General features: G+C 35.3%; 1 protein-coding gene across 3 annotated transcripts in view; it reads left to right on the forward strand.

Annotated features, from left to right (window-relative positions):
* Positions 1-21,405, forward strand: part of CkIIalpha (casein kinase II subunit alpha) — a 53,334-nt gene that overhangs the window by 8,751 nt on the left and 23,178 nt on the right. For all 3 annotated transcript variants that reach the window (XM_069826047.1, XM_069826045.1, XM_069826046.1), the window contains exon 5: positions 18,917-19,111. In XM_069826047.1, coding sequence (XP_069682148.1) covers positions 18,917-19,111 — 195 coding nt within the window. The remainder of the gene's footprint in view (positions 1-18,916; positions 19,112-21,405) is intronic.

Genomic DNA, 21,405 nt, shown 5'->3' on the forward strand with positions numbered 1-21,405 from the left:
TTTTTAGGTACACATTTCTCGTGGAATAACTTATTGCACAGTGAACATTGCAGGCTTCCATTTTCAGTTTTAATATTACGAACACAAACATAACACATGCCTTGTTTGAAAAATGACATTAATTCAGTTATATCAGTACTCTTACCCACGTTAGTAATTCGCTCTTTCTTTTTCTTAGGCATCTGTTTTGTATTTAGAGTTTTTCTTCTCTCTTTCTCTTCCTTTGTTCTTTCTTCTCTTGTTCTACCTGTTTTTTGTGTTCTTTATCTGCCTGAATCGTTTCCAAATTTTGCTTGTTATCTATCGTTTTATAGTCTGAAATAATTGGCTTAATTATAGAATTAAAACAGTGCTTTGTCTTTTCATTTTTTCATTATCTTTGGTTGCATACCTTTACGAAACACTTCGTTCCACATCCTGAAGAGAATATAAAATTCATTATTGTGATCTACTTCAGTCTCACTCCTAATGTCTTTGAACTTTTCTATTAATTCTTCAGCCACCAGTAATTTGAAATGTTCATAATCTAATTTTGGCAATAGTACACTGTATGACTGAGCTGATGTCTCATTTATTACTTTGCTTCCAAGACATTTTGATTAATCAATGGAATCAGGATTCCAAGGAAATAGCCCATATGCTCAGAAACCACTTCGGAGCATTTTAACTTTAATGTACTTCTCTAGGCTGCTTCTAAGACGGGACAGAAATGTTCCTTTTTCAGGTCTTCATGAGGGTGATCTTTGTGCGCAAATTAAGTACTCCTTTCATCTGGCCTTCTTTTATGGGTTTAAATGCTGCTACGTCGGCTGGTTGAAGAATTCACGTTGCTTGGAATACAACGCGATTAATACAACACCAAGTTCTGTGCAGAGTTGAATAATATGGCATAATATGTGGCTTTCAGGCCCATCTTCAAATAGAATTACAGGTGTTTAGATGTTTTTCTCTTTTAGAAATGACACAAAAAAATTTCCAACATACTCATAGAAGACTTCAGTTTTCATCCAGCCTCTATCGCTGTGACCAATTCCCCAGGAATCTGGAACTGAGTGCCCAATTTCTGCTGGAATCCTCTTGTACAGGAAAACTACCATCGGTGGTACCACCAAGCCACTAGCTAAAAAGATGAACATTACAGTTATGGAGGTTTTGGCATTTTCTTGATCCACCTCATAAATATTTCTAGCTGCTTTTGGGCCTAAAACTTTTCAATTTACAGGATTCAACATGAAACTTGTCTCGTCAGCATTGGCTATCCTGTCAGGTTGATTAAGAACATCAATGTTCTGTTCTTCCGTTAGACATTCAGATATTTTGACAAACTAGTTTCGAATGTCTTTTTCGCTGACGCAGCTGCTTGCTGAAGTGACAGCTTCACGAGTCCGAGTCGCAGTATCTGGATGTCTTTTCAGAAAAGCCTTATACCAACCTATACCTGGTGTATTGTCTATGAATTGATTTGGCCGGTTGTGGAGAAATTCTTTGACACTTGCAATCACATCTGCCTTACGACGAGGGAATCCTTTTCTACAATTATCAATGATCCATTTTTTTAGAGTGATTTCCTCTTCATCAGTCAAAATTGTGTTGGGGTCAGGCGACTTTTAACAAAATTTTGCTTCAAATGAAACTGAATTGCTGTCCGAGGAACGTTATGTTTCTTCGCAGCTGCATTTTTTGGAAGTCCACTTTTGATATCATTAATAGCAGTTTCTAAATCCTGAGATGTGTATCTTTACTTTTTTGACGACATTTCTGACACCCTGTGCAGGGGGGGAAAGTTTTCTATAATGTCGCAATACTGCCAACAACTATCACACTTTTTCGTTTCAAAATTACAGTTTATTGGCACCCCTGCCAAGAACTGTAACCAAGTATCAGAAGTGAGTCGAAAATATACATAATAGAACTACATTAGAAGGTGATTCAAAATCTGTACTTATATCACTAATACACAATAATATAGTTGTTGGCAGGGGGTGCCAATAATTATAATATGTAGAAAAAATGATACAGATGTTGGCACCCAAATTATTTTAAGTAAAATTAGGTTATGAGATTGAATGAATTTAATTACATAACCAGCAGAACATACAGATCAAGTATAACTGTATTTTAAATATGTAATGTAAAACATAGACAAGTACTCACAAAATATGTCACTCCTGTGTTATTTTTTTCTTTATAATTCAACACTAGATATGCAGTTCAGAAAATTTACACACAGCATGAAGACTCAAAGAAAAATGGAGAGAAAACATTCACATAATAATGTGACCAACATTATAAGCTATGTTTTTCCCTAAGTAGGTTTGTCTGTGGGGAAAAAATTAAACTTATTATTATTAACTATGTTCAACACCTGCCAAGAACTGTCACACTGCCAACAATTGTACCGTACACCCTACGTTACATTCATTTACAGGTTTGAACCACCACAAGAGACGTATTGGACACCCTGCGCCATAATTCTTTCTGTAATGACTATACAATGGGTATCTTTTTGTAGTCTTTCATCAATCTTGTTATGATTAGAAGTTACATACCGCTATGAGCCCAGACTTCTATGTGATTAGCAATTTGACATGAAAGCACTAAGGCTTTTCTTATGGAGTGCAGTTGCTTGTTTCAATTATCTGATATGTCGAATTCTTAGAAACCGATTGTAACAGTGTGGCCCTAACATTCAGTCAAGTTTGTTCGATATCGGGAGGCTGAAGTTGGAGTGTTTTAACATACATACTTTTAGTTCTCGTATTTGGAGTGAAATATGAATTGTTTTCGTACATGTACTTTTGTTATGATAGTGCTGGAAGAGTATTCTAAAGCTGGAAGTTCTGGATTATCCTGTTAAGACACATGATAAGGGAAAAGGATTCTGAAAAAGTAAACACGAAAAGAATTCTAATGCTTATAAAATGTTGATTAATGATAACTCTAACTCAATGGTTAGTGATATAGTGCGTAAAGTGGTTTCTGTATGTGATATATCTAAAGCTAATGCCTATAATATACTTAAAGAGCATAAAATGGTAGGAAAACTTCAATCAGTGCGTAAAATGAAACCAATATGGAATACAATTTTGACATAATACAGACGAATTCACAAAAACTGCTTCAGATGAAAGATTCAATTCAAACAATTAGACATATCATCACTGCAGTAAATGCCAACCCTGATTTACCTGTTTTTAGAAGAATGAATTTCTACAAACTATTGACTACTAATCTGAATTTTCAAGTTAAAAAATACTGTTAGGAGGCAGAGATATTGACCATATGAATAAAACTGAAATATTTTCTTCAAAGCAAGATGTTGAAGTATTTAGGAGGTAGACATATTGGCCATATGAATAAAACAAGATTTCCTTTGAAGCAAGAGGTTGAAGTGTGAGCATATGCTTCGAATAGTGAGAATAACCTCTATCCGTTGACCTTCTGCTTTTAAGACAGGAGCATGTGACGTTTCATGTTGCAATACTGTGTACAGTACGATTATTCAGTCCTGATAGTCGCCGGAGATGTGTGCCTGGGTCAGGCGAGTCCATTTAGTTATGCCAAGGGGTGTTTGGGTTAGTCACTTGTCTTTGAAGTGATCGGATGTCATGCATGTGGTAGAGTGGTATGTTTATAGTACAATTAAGCTGTACTGCATTCCTTTACTGACCACTCGCCCTTATCTCTCCACTACTACTATTACTTCCCCTCTTTCACGTCGCTGAGCTGTCAGGACTAAATTGGTCTGTATTTGTTGGCTGTCTTTGTCAACTGAGTGTGGACATTCGGTTTCATAAAGAAATGTGCTAAGCTGCAATGGTAGGTCTCCCAAATGTTACAGTAATGTTTGCTTTTGTTTTGATTCGAAAAAAAAAATACTGATCTCAGTCACAGCTGGATAGGGATTCTGTATGGTTAAAATAGCATCTTCCGTAGATATCTACATGTATGACTACATTTAGAATTAAAAAGAAGAAGCCTCAATGAAAGACTAATATAATGTTTGGATTATTTTTAAATGCCAATTGTCATAATTAGAAAACTTATCAGAAATAACAGGCACACTTCCATTCAGGGGCAGCGGCATTTCTCGAAGGTTAGAGCCCAGTTTAGGCATGTGTGTATTAATCAGAAATTAATTGGACTACTATGGATATATTCGCACATACGAATGTAAACTTTAATTAGCCCCTAATTTTCGATTAATACACACACATCTAAACTGCGCTCTAACCTTCGAGAAATGCCGCTGCTCCTGTACAGAAGTGTGCCCGAAATAACTACAACGTAGTTTAGCTCTTTTGTATGAATTGAATATCCCTCTTTGTCCTAATACTTGTAAATTTCACTAGTATTGGACGATTTTTCCCTCTTCCAAATTCTTAAAGGCTTCTTCAGTCTGATCATTGATCAGATTTAGGTCAAAAATCTCATTACACATGAGTTATTAAATTGTATGTTTTTATTCCATTTTCACGCCAGTCTTCCTCCATTCCAAGAATAATTAAGTTTTTCTTCCTCAGCTAGAATTCGAAATGCAGTTGGTCGTTCTCTTGTTGAAGTTTCTTTATGCTCCCGATATTGTTCACATTTTCTTCCCTTAGTCTGGATATTGTACATTGAAGTTCTGTTTGTTTTCCTCCATCATTGCCTTGAATCTCTCCTTCATCTCTTCACGTATTGATAATAAAAAAGTAGTTGATCATAGTAAAGTTCAAGGGGCTCTGACATTCAAACACTTCACCAATTTTTGTTCTGAATCTTCCTATTCTTGCTCAATACACACAATTCTTGCTTTCACAATTCACTTGCATCGTATTCAAAATTAACTTAGTGTCCCTTGTGAGCCTTGATTAGTAATACAAATACACTATTCTCCACTATATTATGTTCCACTTCAGGTGTTGAATGTACTCATACTTGGAGTTATAATCTTACATTGCTGTGCCACCATCTGGGCTCTACTGAGCTCAGTTATAGATCTTGCAAACAGGGAATACCGACAGAAGGAATGCAAACAAAACAATGTGATAAGGAAGAGTGGGCGATAGGAGAGGTCACGAGATAGCTTGAATGATATTCAAAAGTACATTCAGAAGAGAAACGACATTGATAGAATCACTCTTGCGTTGTGATAGTTACATTACTGTTTTATTCAGTTCCACTGCATGTCAGTATGTGTGTTGTTCCAAGTGGGTTTATTTCATTATAATATATTATGTAGTGATGGAGCGTTGCCCTCGCAGGTTATCATTATTTTATTCAAAAACATATGTTGTGCATTTAATTTTCTTCGGATTGTTCTCTTGCTACACTCTTTATTTCCACAGGCGATGTCTCCATCTGTTTATATTTTTGGAAGAGTCAGTACTTCTATCGCCCTGCACCTCTCGCTCCCTTGGTGTGCCTACATACACACGTCAAAACAAACAGTAATGCCACCATTGCTTTTCGGTAATTGTTCCTTGCGCGAACTATAAACATAACTGTCTTCATTCGCTGTTGATTGATGACTGAATAATTCATAATATAATTAGTGAGTTATCTTTTCATGCAGTGTGTTTAAATTGATTTTTGCGTCCAAGCAAATTTGGGAGAGGATCTTATTATGCAAAATAGGCATATTATTTGCGACGGTTTACCTGGTGCCACGAGTTGGTTGCGCCATTTGCGATGGTTGCCCTTTTCTTCTTCTGCCGCGTCGCCGACAGAGCAGAAGTCTGTTTGCTCAGTTGGACTGATGCTGTCCCCCAGTAGAGGTGATCTCTTCTCAGGGACCTTGTGGTTTTGTGGGTGTAGGATATAATGTGATGTTTGTCATTCACACGAAAAGAAACCAAGGAGTAAAGTTCCACTAAGTATGTTTATTCGGATCACGTCCCTTACTTGAGTCCAAGCGACGGAATACTGGCTATTGTCTTCTGTGTGATCTCGGCAACGTAATTATCTCGTCTAACGCCAGTCTAAAATCGCTGCTACCACTTTTTGAGTAAATCACAAACTAAAAAGTGCGAAATCTCCACTTTATCACTCGATCGGCTCAAAATGCTGAGAACTTTACGACGTACGCGATCGGCTGGAAAGCCGAGAATGGTATGATATATGCGATCGGCACAAGTGCCGGTAATATTATGAGTACACACGCGATCGGCCCATTGGCCGTAGACAGTAAGTGAGTAAACACGCGATCGGCTCACTGGCCGGTAATATTCTGAGTAAACACACGATCGGCTCACTGGCCGGTAGTCTTCTGAGTAAACACGCGATCGGCTCACTGGCCGGTAAGATTCTGAGTAAACACACGATCGGCTCACTGGCCGGTAATATTCTGAGTAAACACACGATCGGCTCACTGGCCGGTAGTCTTCTGAGTAAACACGCGATCGGCTCACTGGCCGGTAAGATTCTGAGTAAACACACGATCGGCTCACTGGCCGGTAGTCTTCTGAGTAAACATGCGCTCGGCTCACTGGCCGGTAATATTCTGAGTAAACACGCGCTCGGCTCACTGGCCGGTATGCCGTCCTTTTAAATACTAACTATGGTGACGCGCTCACCAGACGCTACTATTGTTTGCTAGCTTCAAACAACGCTACAAGCGCGTTCCTAGACAAGGAAAAACCCCCGCTTCTGAAGCCTATGCTATGCTAAAGTTCAGTAACCTACCTCGCGTCTACTGGTTTTAAATGCGATAGGCGCCTGCCAGACTGCAAGAACAAAGTGCCTATTACACGCTTCGCTGATCCCCGTCGCGTAGGTTAAACACCTCAAAGAAATAGAGAAATATCTAAAATGAAGCTATACTATGACTTATATCAAAGAAAAATATCTTCCTATCGCTGGACCACCCGACTACAGCTTCATATTTAATTGCGACATTATCGCGAAAATTTGATACTTCATTCGACACCGAACAACCAAATTTAAAAAAATTAGGCCTACACTTGAAATTAAAAAAAAAATTATCATAAAAACACGGTTCTGATTATCACGATATTGTCAGCAAATAATGCAACATCATCATCGGCTCGACAACCCATTGAGGGTCCTAGCCTTCTCAGTATTTTATTCCAGCCATCTCTACTTCTGGCCTTGACTGTCCACATTCGTGCACCAATAAAGTTGGCATCTTCGTATACATTAAATAATGCAACATGTAAATGTAAATTCTTACCTAGCAGTATTCCTGGATTAACTTCATTTTGCCATGCTTTTGTAAGGTCATTCACGTGTACAGTATATTGAATAAGGTGGGATTGACTGCACCCTTGTCTTATTGCCTGATTTACTTTTATTTCTTCCGATTTTTTATGTCTGTATTTATGGTAATGTTAGTGTTTGTGTATAGACTCTAATAACTTCTAAAATGTGAAGGGGATATGCTCTTTTTTTTTTCATTATACTCCCATAAAATCCTCCTATTCACAAAATCAAATGCTATAAATGAAGTCAGATGTCTTAATTTTGGGATTAGGTCTACATAGAACGATTTCTGCGTGTGTAATGTAGAAAACAGAAGTTCTCTTGTTATTTATGTACATTATTAAATGATTTCATTTAGGTGTGTTTTTTTAACAATTGAGTAAAAAAAAAGATGTACTACAAACAGTAGTATTATTTGCAACATGATAAAGGAATTGAATTGTTGAGAGACTGCAAAATATATATGGGACATCAGGACCAGGTATTATATTCCAAAATATCAAAGTTTTTTCATACCATGTTCATCCTCCTCCAGTCTTGACACTGAATTATTGATGCTGCTCTTCAGTGTGTTACTCAAATTTCTGAAAAATCTGTTTGCATACTTACCGACTCCGAGGGGGTTATATTTAATATAATTAAATATGTACCAAACCTATACGCACATAGAATTATCCCAATTCAGAAACAACTAAGTAAACTAAAAAAAACTCCAAAAGGAAATAATATTTCAGTGGATACCTAGTCATTGTGCTATACCTGGAAATAAGAAAGTCGATAACATTGCAAAACCGGCAACATATTTGCAACCAAGACCTCTTCAAGTGATATCTCTATCCCGCTTATGCTTCAGTAAAGTCTCATTTTATAAATCTATGGATCAACAATAAGCTCTCTTCTGACAAAGGAAAAATTTTACAGTCTACAAAAGAAACCAAATGACCTGGAAATGTACAAAAACTTGCCTAGACATGTTCAGACATTTTTAACAAGAGCCAGAACAGGTCACGTCATACAATTGTACCTACACCGATTTCACATTTCTGATAATCCTACTTGTCTGTGGTGTAGTAATCATGATGAAGATCTGGAACACATTCTTCTATACTGTCTATCCATAAACCACAAAAGAAATAAATTAAAATCATCAGTACCAGTTGCAGAAGACACAAGCCTACAGTATATATTGACTACACCCCAACTCTGGCTACTAGCAACAGGCATCTATAATGAACACCGATCAAAATACCCCTCATTTCTGATGAAAAACAAAAACTGAATAGACTACAGTGGACTATAGTGGACTTTATGTTGTCAGCAAACTGCTGGATACATTAAGAAGATTGATTGATTTATTTATTTGTAAACCTTAAGGAATGTATGTATGTATTGGTATACAAAAGCAAGTCTATAGATATGATGTATATATTATTAGTGTCATCTTTTGTGGTATAGTAGTTCGCATGCTTGTATCTAGAACTAAGGTATGCGGTTTTGATCCCACTGGGAATAGTGGATTTTCAGGTGGGAAAAAATCCTAAATGTGACTTCCACCATTTAAAGTAAAGCCATTGGTCTCTTGTATGTTTATTTCATGTAAAAGATTCCTTTATTTATGAATAAAGGCAAAATTCTATGTCCAGGCCTGCTGTTACTCCATTCTGAATTCTAGGGAGGAAATGTCTCCCTGATTTGGATGGCTGATAGTTTATATTGGAGGAGAGTGAGTACTTGTCATTGATACTCTCACTGATCCAGTTTTCAACATAGAAGTGGATCTGCCATTGCACTAATACAAAGTGCAAAAATGGAAATTGAAGTTTGGCATCAATTAAGCCACGATCAGATCAAAAGCAGTGTTCCCAAATTATCTTCCCCCCCCCCCTCTAAATCTAGCATCTTCGGAGTTCTGCCTATTTGCAAAAATTATTTCTGCTTAGCAGAAATTCCAGATTTTCTCTTTTCTTACCAGGAGAGAGAATGCTATCAGATTAAGCCAAAATTAGTAGTACAGTATATTCCTGATTATCTGTTTTGCAGATTAACTTGATTTTGACTCAGTGATGAATTAAAAGAAAATAAAAAACCTCTAGTTAAATTTTCTGATACTCGAACAGAATAGAGAGGGTTGTAAACTAAGCTTTGTACTGTAACAGGCTGTAAATGTCCCATTATGAGAGGGCTATAGTCGGCTAGCAGGTTCTTGGAAATTTTTCACTCAGTTGCTTACAACTTGTTTTAATGTGTGCAAGTGCTATTTTCAGTATTGCAGCATGTCGGTGGTTAAGTGAAAGAGATTATACCAGACTAATCCAGATGACTGAGCAGTGGTTTAAATTGCCTATTATTTATATAGGAAACTAATTGCTGAAGTCAAATGTGATACTAAACAAAAAACCTGAACGTAATATAAGTATATGTGAAACAGAATAATTGATTTTGGATTAATAAAACTAATTTTTAATAGCACAGAGAAAGTATTATCTTGTCCCAGTAGGGGGAATACATTTCTCATTCTGTAACTTTGCACTGTGTTGAAACTGTGTTGGATTATATGGGACAGAAGTGTTTCAGATACAGTGACATTACTGCTGCACATAAAAGTGTCCAAAAATTATATGCAGTAAATAAGCATGAGAATTGTTTTATATTTTCAATTTGCAAAAAAATTACAGGTGGTATACCTCAAGGTTTTGTTTTAAGCCCAAATTTATTTAATATAATGTTACATGACTTACCTGATGTTGTTCCACCTGAGGTAAAAATAAGTATCTATGCAGATGATGTTACAGTTTGTGCTACGAACAACGATCCAAATGAATTATTAAGAGTTATACAAACAACTGTAAATAATATCAGTAATTGGGCATTGAAATGGAATCTATCTCACAATCAAAAACTGAATATACTGTCTTCACAAGAAGATATAGCTTAAAAAACTATAAACCTCACATTTATTTGAATAATCAAGAAATTCAGTACAATCCAACTACTAAGATCCTAGGATTAATTTTTGATGAAAAACCTTTATGGAAAACACATTTAACCAATGTTACTTCGCAGTGTCTACCACGATTAAGTCTCTTGAAAATCATAGCTAATAAGGAATGGGGATCAGATATCACAATGTGCTTTTATAATGCTTATATACTATCAAAATTGACCTATGGATGTGAAATATAGGGAAGAGCATCAGCAACTCGTCTACATAAAATATCTGTTCTTCAGAAGTCAGCCTTAAGATTATGCCTATGAGTATAAAAAATCACATCAACTGTTGCCCTAGAAATTGAATGTAATATTCAACCAATCAGACACTATGTATTACAAAAGGATCTAAAAATACATTTCAAATTTCAAGTCTCATCCAGATCTCAGATGTTCTTCAAACTGTCAGATAATATCCTGTGTAATTTCTATAAAATAAGCAAAGAAGAAATACCAGCCTATATCACAGGCCAGTTGTGAACGAAATTCCTCCATGGAAATGGGTGATTCCAGGACATAGCATGCAAATTCCAGGAAATCATTCCAAAAATGATCCTCCATACATTTTTCAGTTAAATGCCATGGAACTACTCTGCAGCACATATAAGGATCACCTTCAAATTTATACAGATGGATCTCTAAATCCTAATAATGGGACATCAGGAGCAGGGTATTATATTCCAAAATATCAAAGTTATTTCATACCATGTTCATCCTCCTCGTCTTGACACTGAATTACGAGCTATTGATGCTGCTCTTCAGTGTGTTACTCAAATTTCTGAAAAATCTATTTGCATACTTAAATATGTACCAAACCTATCCGCACATAGAATTATTCCAATTTAGAAACAACTAAGTAAACTAAAAAAACTCCAGAAGGAAATAACATCTCAATGGATACCTAGTCATAGTGGTATACCTGGAAGCGAGAAAGCCGATAATATTGCAAAACAGGCAACATATTTGCAACCAAGACTTCTTCAAGTGATATCTCTATCCAGTACTTTTGCTTCAGTAAAGTCTCACTTTATAAACCTATGGATCAACAATTGGCTCTCTTCTGACAAAGGAAAAATTTTACAGTCTGTACAAAAGAAACCAAATGACTTGGAAATATACAAAAACTTTCCCAGACATGTTCAAACATTTTTAACAAAAGCCCGAACAGGTCACATTGTCACACAATTGTACCTACACCGATTTCACATTTCTGATACTCCTACTTGTCTGTAATCTAATAATCATGATGAAGATCTGGAACACAGTCTTCTATACTGTCCAGCCATAAACCACAAAAAAGAGAAGTAAATTAAAATAATCAGTATCAATTGCAGAAGACACAGCCCTGCAGTATATATTAACTACACCCCAACTCTGGGTGCTAGCAACAGGCATTTATAATGAACACCGATCAAAATACCCCTCATTTCTCATGAAAAATAACAACGGAATAGACTATAATGGACTTTGTTACCAGCAAACAGCTGGATACATTAAGAAGATTGATTGATTGATTCATTCATTCATTCATTCATTCATTCATTCATTCATTCATTCATTCATTCATTCATTCATTGGTTGGTTGATTGATTGTGGTAGGCCTATGTGTCGTTCATATTTAGATGTGAAACATTCAGTTTGTGATAAATTAATTAGAAATTGAAAGCTAAATATTTACACTGACAGTCTTTGTAAATACCTACAGGAAAAGGGTTTTTGGATTGTCTGTGTTTCCAGATTGTGTGTACCTGTTCTCTTGGTTGTTAGTAATCGGTATGACTGTGCAGGCCTAGGTGTAAATCCATAGATTATACTTAGTTATAATTGCATCTGACTGTAAAATACACGTACAATGTATTTTTCACAAACTGGTTTATGAACTTGTGCAGACACATTCTAATATTTATACATATGTACAATCCATGTTTGTTTTCTGGCATGGTTTGACAACAATTATTGGCTTTGTGCAAACATGTGCCTACATATTACGTTGATTACAAAGGTATATGATTATACAACACTGCATAACCGTTGAAACTAAGGTTACTAGACACTAATCTTAAGTCGAAACTGGTCTCTGAATGCTGCGAGTCCCTCACGATACTGGCTGAACATAACACAAAGAGAGAACCGAGATCCCATTCCTAGGATCTGAGCCTATGCTATTGGACTGATAGGGTATTATCACAGTCCAGTATATGCAGTCATGAAGCTTGAGTTGTGAGGGTGCTAGGAACAATAGACTGTGCCGGTACTATTTCGCATTGTCTGTAATGAGGTGATATTAGTGATCCTAGTGGTTAGCAACTATCTATGGATGCATACTTATTACATATTGAGCTTCATGACTGTATATACTAGACTGTGGTATTATGATAGGGAAGCGCAATAGATCTTTCAGGTCACAGTGCTAGAGCTATCATAACCCTCCCCATTTAAATTCAATTCAGCCATACTAATCAGTAAACTATTAAAGATCGAACATATAACTATTTGGAAATTGGTGCTCTTTTTTAAGTCGGATATCTGCAATAGATTTCATTAGCACTAATCTGTTGCAAAACATTTTGTGCAAATCGTGTGTGTGTGTGTGTGTGTGCGTGCGTGCGCCAAAAATCTCATACCGAACACTGTGACAGACTCAATTAGTAGTAGTGTGTGAAAGGAGGTAGCACAGTTACAATCAATTGACACTCGTTTTTTTTTTTTTTTTTTTTTTTTTTTTTTTTTTTTTTTTTTTTTTTTTTTGCTGGATGCTGGATGCTGGAAGTAATGTTAGTGATATGTACAGTAACCCAGCATCTGGAATGGAGGCAAGTAAATAAGAGCAAAAAGGTGTGATTCGTTTCTTGACTGCTGAGGGTGCTGGAGGACTAGAAATTCATCATTGCATGTCTATTGTGTATGATGAACACTACATGTCATGTGCGGGTGCTTGTGCCCTACATTCCAGATCTTTTCTCAGCAATTTCCATGTTTTTGGCAACCTGAAGAAAGACATTCATGGACATCATTTTGTAATGTATGAGAATGTGTCTGACTGGTCATGATTGTGGTTTCATTAACAGCCTAAAGACTTCTGCAAGAAGGAATGGACCATCTTGTTTCAGGGAAAATGTATTAACAGATATGTAGATTATGACACTTTTTGTGACTGATCTGTTTTCATTTGACTGTCCTTTGTGGTAACATAACCAGGTATCTTTATTGAAGTAATTTTTTTTGTGTGTTTTATATTGAAGTTGAAATGTAGAATATTAAATACAGTTTCTTATTTAATTATGACATTTGCTAATACAGTAATTCCAAACAACGCAATAATGAAAATATTTTGTACAGTTGAACTTGGCGATAATGATCACAGTTAATGCGACACTTCAGCTACAATTCTATGAGATTCCTCACTAACATTAACAGCATCAAAATGACAATAGAAGAAAAAGCACTGATTCAATATGAAAAACTTATCAGATTACCAGGAAACAATTGGCATTCATACAGTCCTCTCTGTAGATTGAAAACTCAAAAAGGTTTCATGTCTTTAGAGACAATTAATATTAGGTACCCTCCACAAAACTGGCTTCATTTATACACAGACGGATCCTTGATCTCCAGAGAACAAGGTGCCGGTGCAGGTGTTACGTGCTGTCTCTTCTCACTTTATAGATCTCTTGGATATGGAACAACAAGTTTTGATGGTGAAATCATTGCAATAAGGGAAAGTCTCAGGAATCTTCTATGCCACATCAATAAATTTAGGAATGCAGTTATATTGTCAGACTCCAAAGCAGCTATTCTATCAATAGTCTCTAAACACACACCTTCATCTCAAACAGCAGAAATAACTAAAATGCTCTCTCAATTAATATCACTCAATAAAAGAATTGTATTCCAATGGATACCATCCCATTGTGGAATCCTGGGAAACGAGAATGCGGATGCTTTAGCAAAGAAGGGCAGCACTGCTACTTACAGACCTGTTACTAAATCTACATATTACTCTGTGAAAAGATTTATTAAATCTACATACTTAGACTTCAACAAACAAAATTTGATAACATAATCCCAAGGGAAAAAATGGAATTCTCTGCATCAAAATCCACAGTTAATTCCCGATTTACCACGAAAATCGTCTGTAGCTGCATTTAGATTGGCAACAGGCCGCCATGATTGTTTGGCTAAACACCTGCATAGAATTGGAATATATCAGTCCCCTAAATGTCCATTGTGCAACTCAAACCAAGAAATGGATTCGGAACATCTCAAAATCTGTGCTTCAGTAGCTGGTCATGATAATATCTTTGAAAAATATTGGAGTGCAAGAGGTCAAATGACTTCATTGTCAAATGCCTGGCATTAGAAAAAAACAACAACAACAACATTATTTTATAACACATTTTTAATAAACAACTCGCATATAGTGACATTTAGCAACAGTGCAATTTTTAAAAAAATTCATGTTCCATGTACAAACAGATACTTTTGAGAGGGATTCACAGGTAGCTGGTAATGTCATTAATGACCAAAACTGTCTCCAATTACTGTGACAGAAGTGTTTTATGGGCTAAGAACTGGATTCTAGAACAGATAATTGTCTGCATTAATCACAGACTGTTGTTGAGAGGGAATTCTCAGGTAGCTGGTAATGCAATTAGTGACCAACCCCATCTTCATTTACTGTGACAAAAGTGTTTTATGGGCCAAGCACAGAATTTTGAGAAAAGGAAAATTGTCTACATTAATCAGAGACTGTTGTTGAGAGGAATTCACAGGTAACTGGTAATGCCATTAGTGACCAATACCATCTTCATTTACTGTGACTAAAGCTTTGGACCAAGAAAAGACAATAATTGCTCTACTTTAATCAGAGACTGTCATTGAAAGAAATTCTCAGATAGGTGACCAATACCATTTTCAGTTATGGGCCAAAGTTGGAATTCTAAGAAAAGAAGGTGGAGTATGGGGTAGGCCAAACTCTCTGTCTTGCCAACAACCCTTTACAAACAGTAGCAGACCAAGTTATGTATTATGTTGTAATCCAGATATTCAGTCCAGACTGTAACTTCTGTTTGCAGACAAGTGTTACATATAGTACCGGTTCGTTGGAGAAAAGTTTTAAGTGTGGAAGATGTTACGATACATATTGAGAGTGATAAAAGGAAAGTTGATGTATGCCACGAACTTGATTTGGTTAAGAAAAAATTCAGAATAATTACAGATGAATTGCAGTGTTGTTACATATACAAGTAGTACATTGGAGCAAGATGCAAAGGAAAGAAAAGTGTTAAGTGTGGAAGATAATGTTATAAAACAAATCGAGAATGTAAAAAGAAAGTTTATGCATGTCGTGAGCTTGGTTTGATTATGGAAAAATTGAAAATGGTTACAGATGTATTATTTTGCAAAATATAAGCAGAAAAAAAATTACATATTTCTTCAACTCACGTTTTTATTGTGAGTACTGTGTGTATTTTCGTTACTCTGAATTATAGTATTTTAATTGAATTACTTTCTACAATCCAGTACAGTATTTTTGTTTTCAAAATAATTAATAAGACTAGTAAGGTGTAAAGCTTTTAAAAAATTGCAGTACTGTGGATCTATATAACATAAATTAAATTATAAGTTAGTAGTGTACAAAGTACATTATATTGTCAATGTGTGTGTTTATTTTTTTAACAACACTTTTATTGCATCATCTTTTATTTAGTCCCATTGATGACATTATAACCAAGTTCAACTGTATTATTAAGATTGATTAAAATTTAATCCTTGATATTGTATTTTCTGTTCATAGTATAAAATTGCTTACTTCTTCCTACATATTTTAAGTCTCAAGAATAGAAAATTAATTTTGCTACGTCCTTTGTATATTTGTGCTGTTATTTAGGTTAACTAACAATATGTTGTTTTCTAATGCCAGGCGTTTGACAATAAAGTCATTTGACCTCTTGCACTCCAATATTTTTCAAAGATATCATGGCCAGCCACTGAAGCACAGATTTTGAGGTGTTCCGAATCCATTTCTTGGTTTGAGTTGCACATTGGGCAGTTAGGGACTGATATATTCCAATTCTATGCGGGTGTTTGGCCAAACAATCATGGCCTGTTGCCAATCTAAATGCAGCTGCAGACGATTTTCGTAGTAAATCGGGAATTTTGATGCAGAGAGTTCCATTTTTTCCCTTGAGATTATGTTATAAAATTTTGTTTGTTGAAGTCTAAGTATGTAGATTTAATAAATCTTTTCACAGAGTAATACGTAGATTTAGTAACAGGTCTGTAAGTAGCAGTGCTGCCCTTCTTTGCTAAATAACAATATGGAATGAGAGATGTTTCAAGTACTCATGGGGGAGGAAATTTTTTTCATGACTATTATTTATTAGGGCCATTAAACATACAAGTCGTGGCTTCGTCACATTGGATACATTTGAAAAACTAAGCTACTATGAAAACTAAAAAAATGTGACTAAATTTATTAATTAAAACAATTTCGTATATAGGATACATTAAAAAACTAAGCTACTATTAAAACTAACAAAATAGGCTATAACTAAATTTATTAATTAAAAACAAGTTTATTCGAATTTGTGTTAAGAAACTTTTCAACAGAATAAAAAAGATTTTCAGATAACCGGTTATAAATATAAAATCTTGCTTTAAAACTTTTGACAATTACATTGTAATATTGACTGGGAAACTCCTTGTGTGTAATATATCTGTTAATGCAAATATAAACTAAGAAACGGGGAGTGGGGTGGGGGGGTGCGCGCAGTGTGCGTGTGTGTGTGTTTTTTTAATACAGACTGTGCTATGTGTTATTAATTTTTTGCACTTCAAAGACTGGTGTAAATGTTATATTCGAATTATAATCATTTAGTATCATAATGCATTACACTCTTAAATTGACTTGAGGATATTGGGATTTAATTCAGTAGCTCTCCAAAAATACGCTATGAAATGTTTCATATAAAATAATTTTTTTCTCGAAAAGGAAAGAAAAATAGACGAAATTGTATTAAAATTTTTTTTTAATATTTTAAAGAATAACCCCTTGAAATTTATTACGTTATTTACGGTTCATCCTGTGTAAATATAATATATTTCTTGTCACGTAGTTTATCCCGGACATAGAGAATTCAGTACAGATTATCTGACAGTTGATTAGTTTTTCTCCATTACACTGTATCACCTTGATGTCTTGTTATAAAAAAATACTGCATGAGGGATATTGAAGATTTTTTTTTCTTTCAATGTATAAAAAATAGGATTCTCTTTACCGTTTATTTCATGTGTGTAAATATGAATTATGTATATAAATCATTTTTAGACTTTGTGACGTCTATTTGTGGTTGTATTGTTGCATATTACAATAGAAAAATAGATGATGTTGGTTTGTAAAATATAAATGTAAAACGATAATTCTTTATTATTTTTATATAAATTTGTACTTGAAATAAGTAGCCATAACACAGAATAACAAACAGCATTGTATTGTTTAAGATTGAAGTAAATTGAAAACTGCTGTTTTTAATAATTAATGCACCTTCTAACTTTATCTGATTAGAAACAAGCTCATTTCATTCCAATTCCCAATCAGAGGTAAGTCAAAATATTTAGCTCAGTTATCTGTATTTAGGCATAGTAGTATATTGTATAATTATAAATTCTTAGGTATAGCACATTGCTGGTTCACTGCTTTGGAGTAACGGTTAGCACATCTGACAGTGAAATGAGTGGACCTGGGTTCAAATTCTGGTTGGGTTTTTTTCGGGGTTTTCCCTTTACCAATTGAAGCAGAATTGCTGGGTAACTTTTGCATTGGACCTCGGACTTGCTTCTTCGCCATAATTAATGTTATCCATACCATGGCCTGGGTTAAGTTCATGGTGCAGCATGCTTTACTTGTACAAGAGCGCAACCTACAAATATCATTCACAGAACAGAAGTTGTAAGCAGAGTAAACCTCAGGTTGCAGTGTAAACCTGTAGGTCCCTCCTCTGTAATAGAGAGAAAAAAAACAGTAGACCTACATTGATTCGTATTAAGAGCACTTTATTCATTCTTCTGTTTCCCTCCTAAAAAAAAAGTCTAAAGGCCTGCTCCCACTTAGTGGAATCGAACCATACAGTACTTTAGTGTTTTGCCATACAAAAGAGGATAATTCTGCACAAGATTTATTAATTTTTCTTTGTTCATATTAAATTGTGTTTTTTGTAATGTACTATTTCAGCAATAACTTTCAATAGTAAACAAATTAAGCCACCAAGAATGGATGTGGTTCATTTGTTTTTTCACGAAGGCTTCACGAGAACTTACGATTGTACCCAAAACAAGAAATTCTGTTCCGGCAGGGGAATAAATATTCTAGCTCCTGAATTCTGTTCTGTTCGATTTGATTTGACGTGGCATGCCACACTGCTTTCTGCTATCTTCCATTTAAATACAGTGTGAGGAGAAATTCTGTTTGATTCGATTCTGCTAAGTGGGAGTGGGCCTTAAGAATGAACCTGTCTCCCAACTAATTAATATCATCATTAGGAAAGATGAGTTTCTGAAGAATTTAAATTAATCTTATACTTTGGTTATTAATTATCACAGGCAGATGGGATGAATAAATAAAAACTGCTTTTATCAGAAGTTAACCGCCCTTCATTGTAACATAGTCACCAAAAGTAATGAATTGTTGCTAATTTGTTTTTTGTTACTGTGTTTCATGTTACAGGCTCTAGACTATTGTCACAGCATGGGCATCATGCACCGTGACGTAAAACCTCACAATGTCATGATAGACCATGAAAACAGAAAGTTGCGTCTTATTGATTGGGGTTTAGCAGAGTTCTACCATCCGGGTCAGGAGTACAATGTGCGTGTGGCTTCACGATATTTCAAGGGTCCGGAACTCCTAGTAGATTATCAGGTATGTTAAAAATGTTTATCACATTTCCCTCCTCCAAAGGCTGTGAATTTCTCCTTTTAAAACAAACTGGAGATCTATCAATTGAGCCACCGGTGTGGCTCAGTTGGTTAAGGCACTTGCCTGCCAGTCTGAAGTTACGCTCAGGCGCAAGTTCGATTCTCGCTTGGGCTGATTACCTGGTTGGGTTTTTTCCGAGGTTTTCCCTAACCATAAGGTGAATGCTAGGTAATCTATGGCGAATCCTCGGCCTCATCTCGCCAAATACCATCTCGCTATCACCAATCTCATCGACGCTAAATAACCTCGTAGTTGATACAGCGTCATTAAAAACCAACTAAAAAAATCTATCAATTGAAGTTCCGCACAGGGATTCATATTATTCTCTTGAATAATCTTGATTTTTCTGATTAAGTCCACACTGAATTAAAAGGGATTATAACCTATGAAATGTGAGAAGGCCTACTAAGTTGCTAAAATAATGTTGATGGATAGGAACACTATTTGTTCTGGCTACACAACGAAGTTTGAATTGAAAAAAGGATCTCAGGAACTTTCGTGCTCGCAAGTACATTTTTACTCACATGATGAGAGCACCAAATGTCGTTAAAAGAGCACTAGGTTGATAATGCCTGCTATAACCCATCACATACTGCTACTGGTAGTACATCATTCATTAAGGCTGTCATATAGAAGCAATTAAAATGTCTTATAGTACTACGTATCCTCATGGATATTGTATAAAGACAAAAGCTAGTTTAAAGAAAGTGTCAGATATTGGCATTATTGCTTCATAGGAATGCATTCTTCTCTCTGTCCACAATCTGTATTTAAGAGTTGTCAGTTTCTGTGTAGGGTAGTTCCCTTACTACTTAGTTCTTTATATGCTGAAAATGGAAAGGATCATTCAGAAATGATGAGACTAATAGGGCAATAACATGGGAACATTTCTGTGGTAATGCTAGAGGGAACCAAAGTACTCGGAGAAAACTTTTCCACAGCCAATATATTTGCCATAAATGTCACTGTATTCCCGGGAATTTAACATTGATATTGTACAAGTGGTCCATTCTTTATATGGTGAAGCAATAACCTGTCATTTCAAATCTTTCTGATGTTAGAGCATGTCTGACAATATGGGTCGATTTCTAAAACAAACTCTAGACCATGGCAATGGCTTTAAACTTTGTTTGGATTTATAAAACGAGGTCTTTTTCATTTTTCTGAGCCATGGGTCGAAACCATGGCCTGAAACAGAGACCACGGCTGGGGTAGGTTTAAAATCACGGCTTCATGTATACAAAATGGAGGAAGTAGATCAGCTGGATGACTATGAAAGGAAAATTTGTGACTATGAATATAAAATCCCGGATTAGAGTGATGAGAGACAGGAATAATCCTTTGTAACTATATAACGACGATAATTTCATGCAGTTTTCGAAGGAATCAAAGCAGAATTTAGCAAGAATGCTAAATAATAATCTGCAACGAAATGCAAGAGGCGCCAGGTTGACACCTTCTTCTTGCTTTGAGGGAAGTAAGATATAATACTTTATATTAATTACACCTTTATGTCTATAAGACGATATAACTTAATTCTTAATCTTTACAGTAGTTTTGGACATATTATTTAATACTCGAATATGATGTGGGTCTACAAGAATATCGTCGTTGTTCCTGCAATAACTCCTATGTGCAAAATATACAATTTTTCAGTAGGAAGAAAAAACACATTTATTCTTCCTATGGCAGCCGTACATAGGAGACTGTGAATTCTTACATTTTCGAAACAAAGAAATATAAATACATATAGGAGATTTTATTTACTGTATCACTATTAAACTTACTTAATAGAGCAAAAATATGAAAATTGATAAATATGTCACATAGGAATTATTGCAGGAACAATGACGATATGTATGAAGCAAATGTGATATTGTCTTCATGTTTTAAGTTTTATGCTACTGGGGCTTTCCACGTAGTAGGCCTATTAGTCTAAATGTGAAAATAGAATCATACAACATTTTAGTTTCAATATTGAAATTTTAATCCAGTTAATATTTGGGTTATTGATTCGTTAGACCCTGGTTTTCAGGTAGTTAATGTTGGTAGTAGATATGAACAAATGATAAACTACAACATAAACGCTCGACTTGTGCCTTGTGCTAATTATATTAATTATTTGGGAAATATCATTCTGGTACCTAAAAATCCGTTCCCTATTAAATACTAAGTAATGATAGTATTTTACACGCATATAGTCTATATTCTGTAAATTAGTAAATACAACAATACCT

The sequence above is a fragment of the Periplaneta americana genome, chromosome 5 (genome assembly GCF_040183065.1).
Source record: "Periplaneta americana isolate PAMFEO1 chromosome 5, P.americana_PAMFEO1_priV1, whole genome shotgun sequence".
In the NCBI taxonomy this organism is placed as follows: domain Eukaryota; kingdom Metazoa; phylum Arthropoda; class Insecta; order Blattodea; family Blattidae; genus Periplaneta; species Periplaneta americana.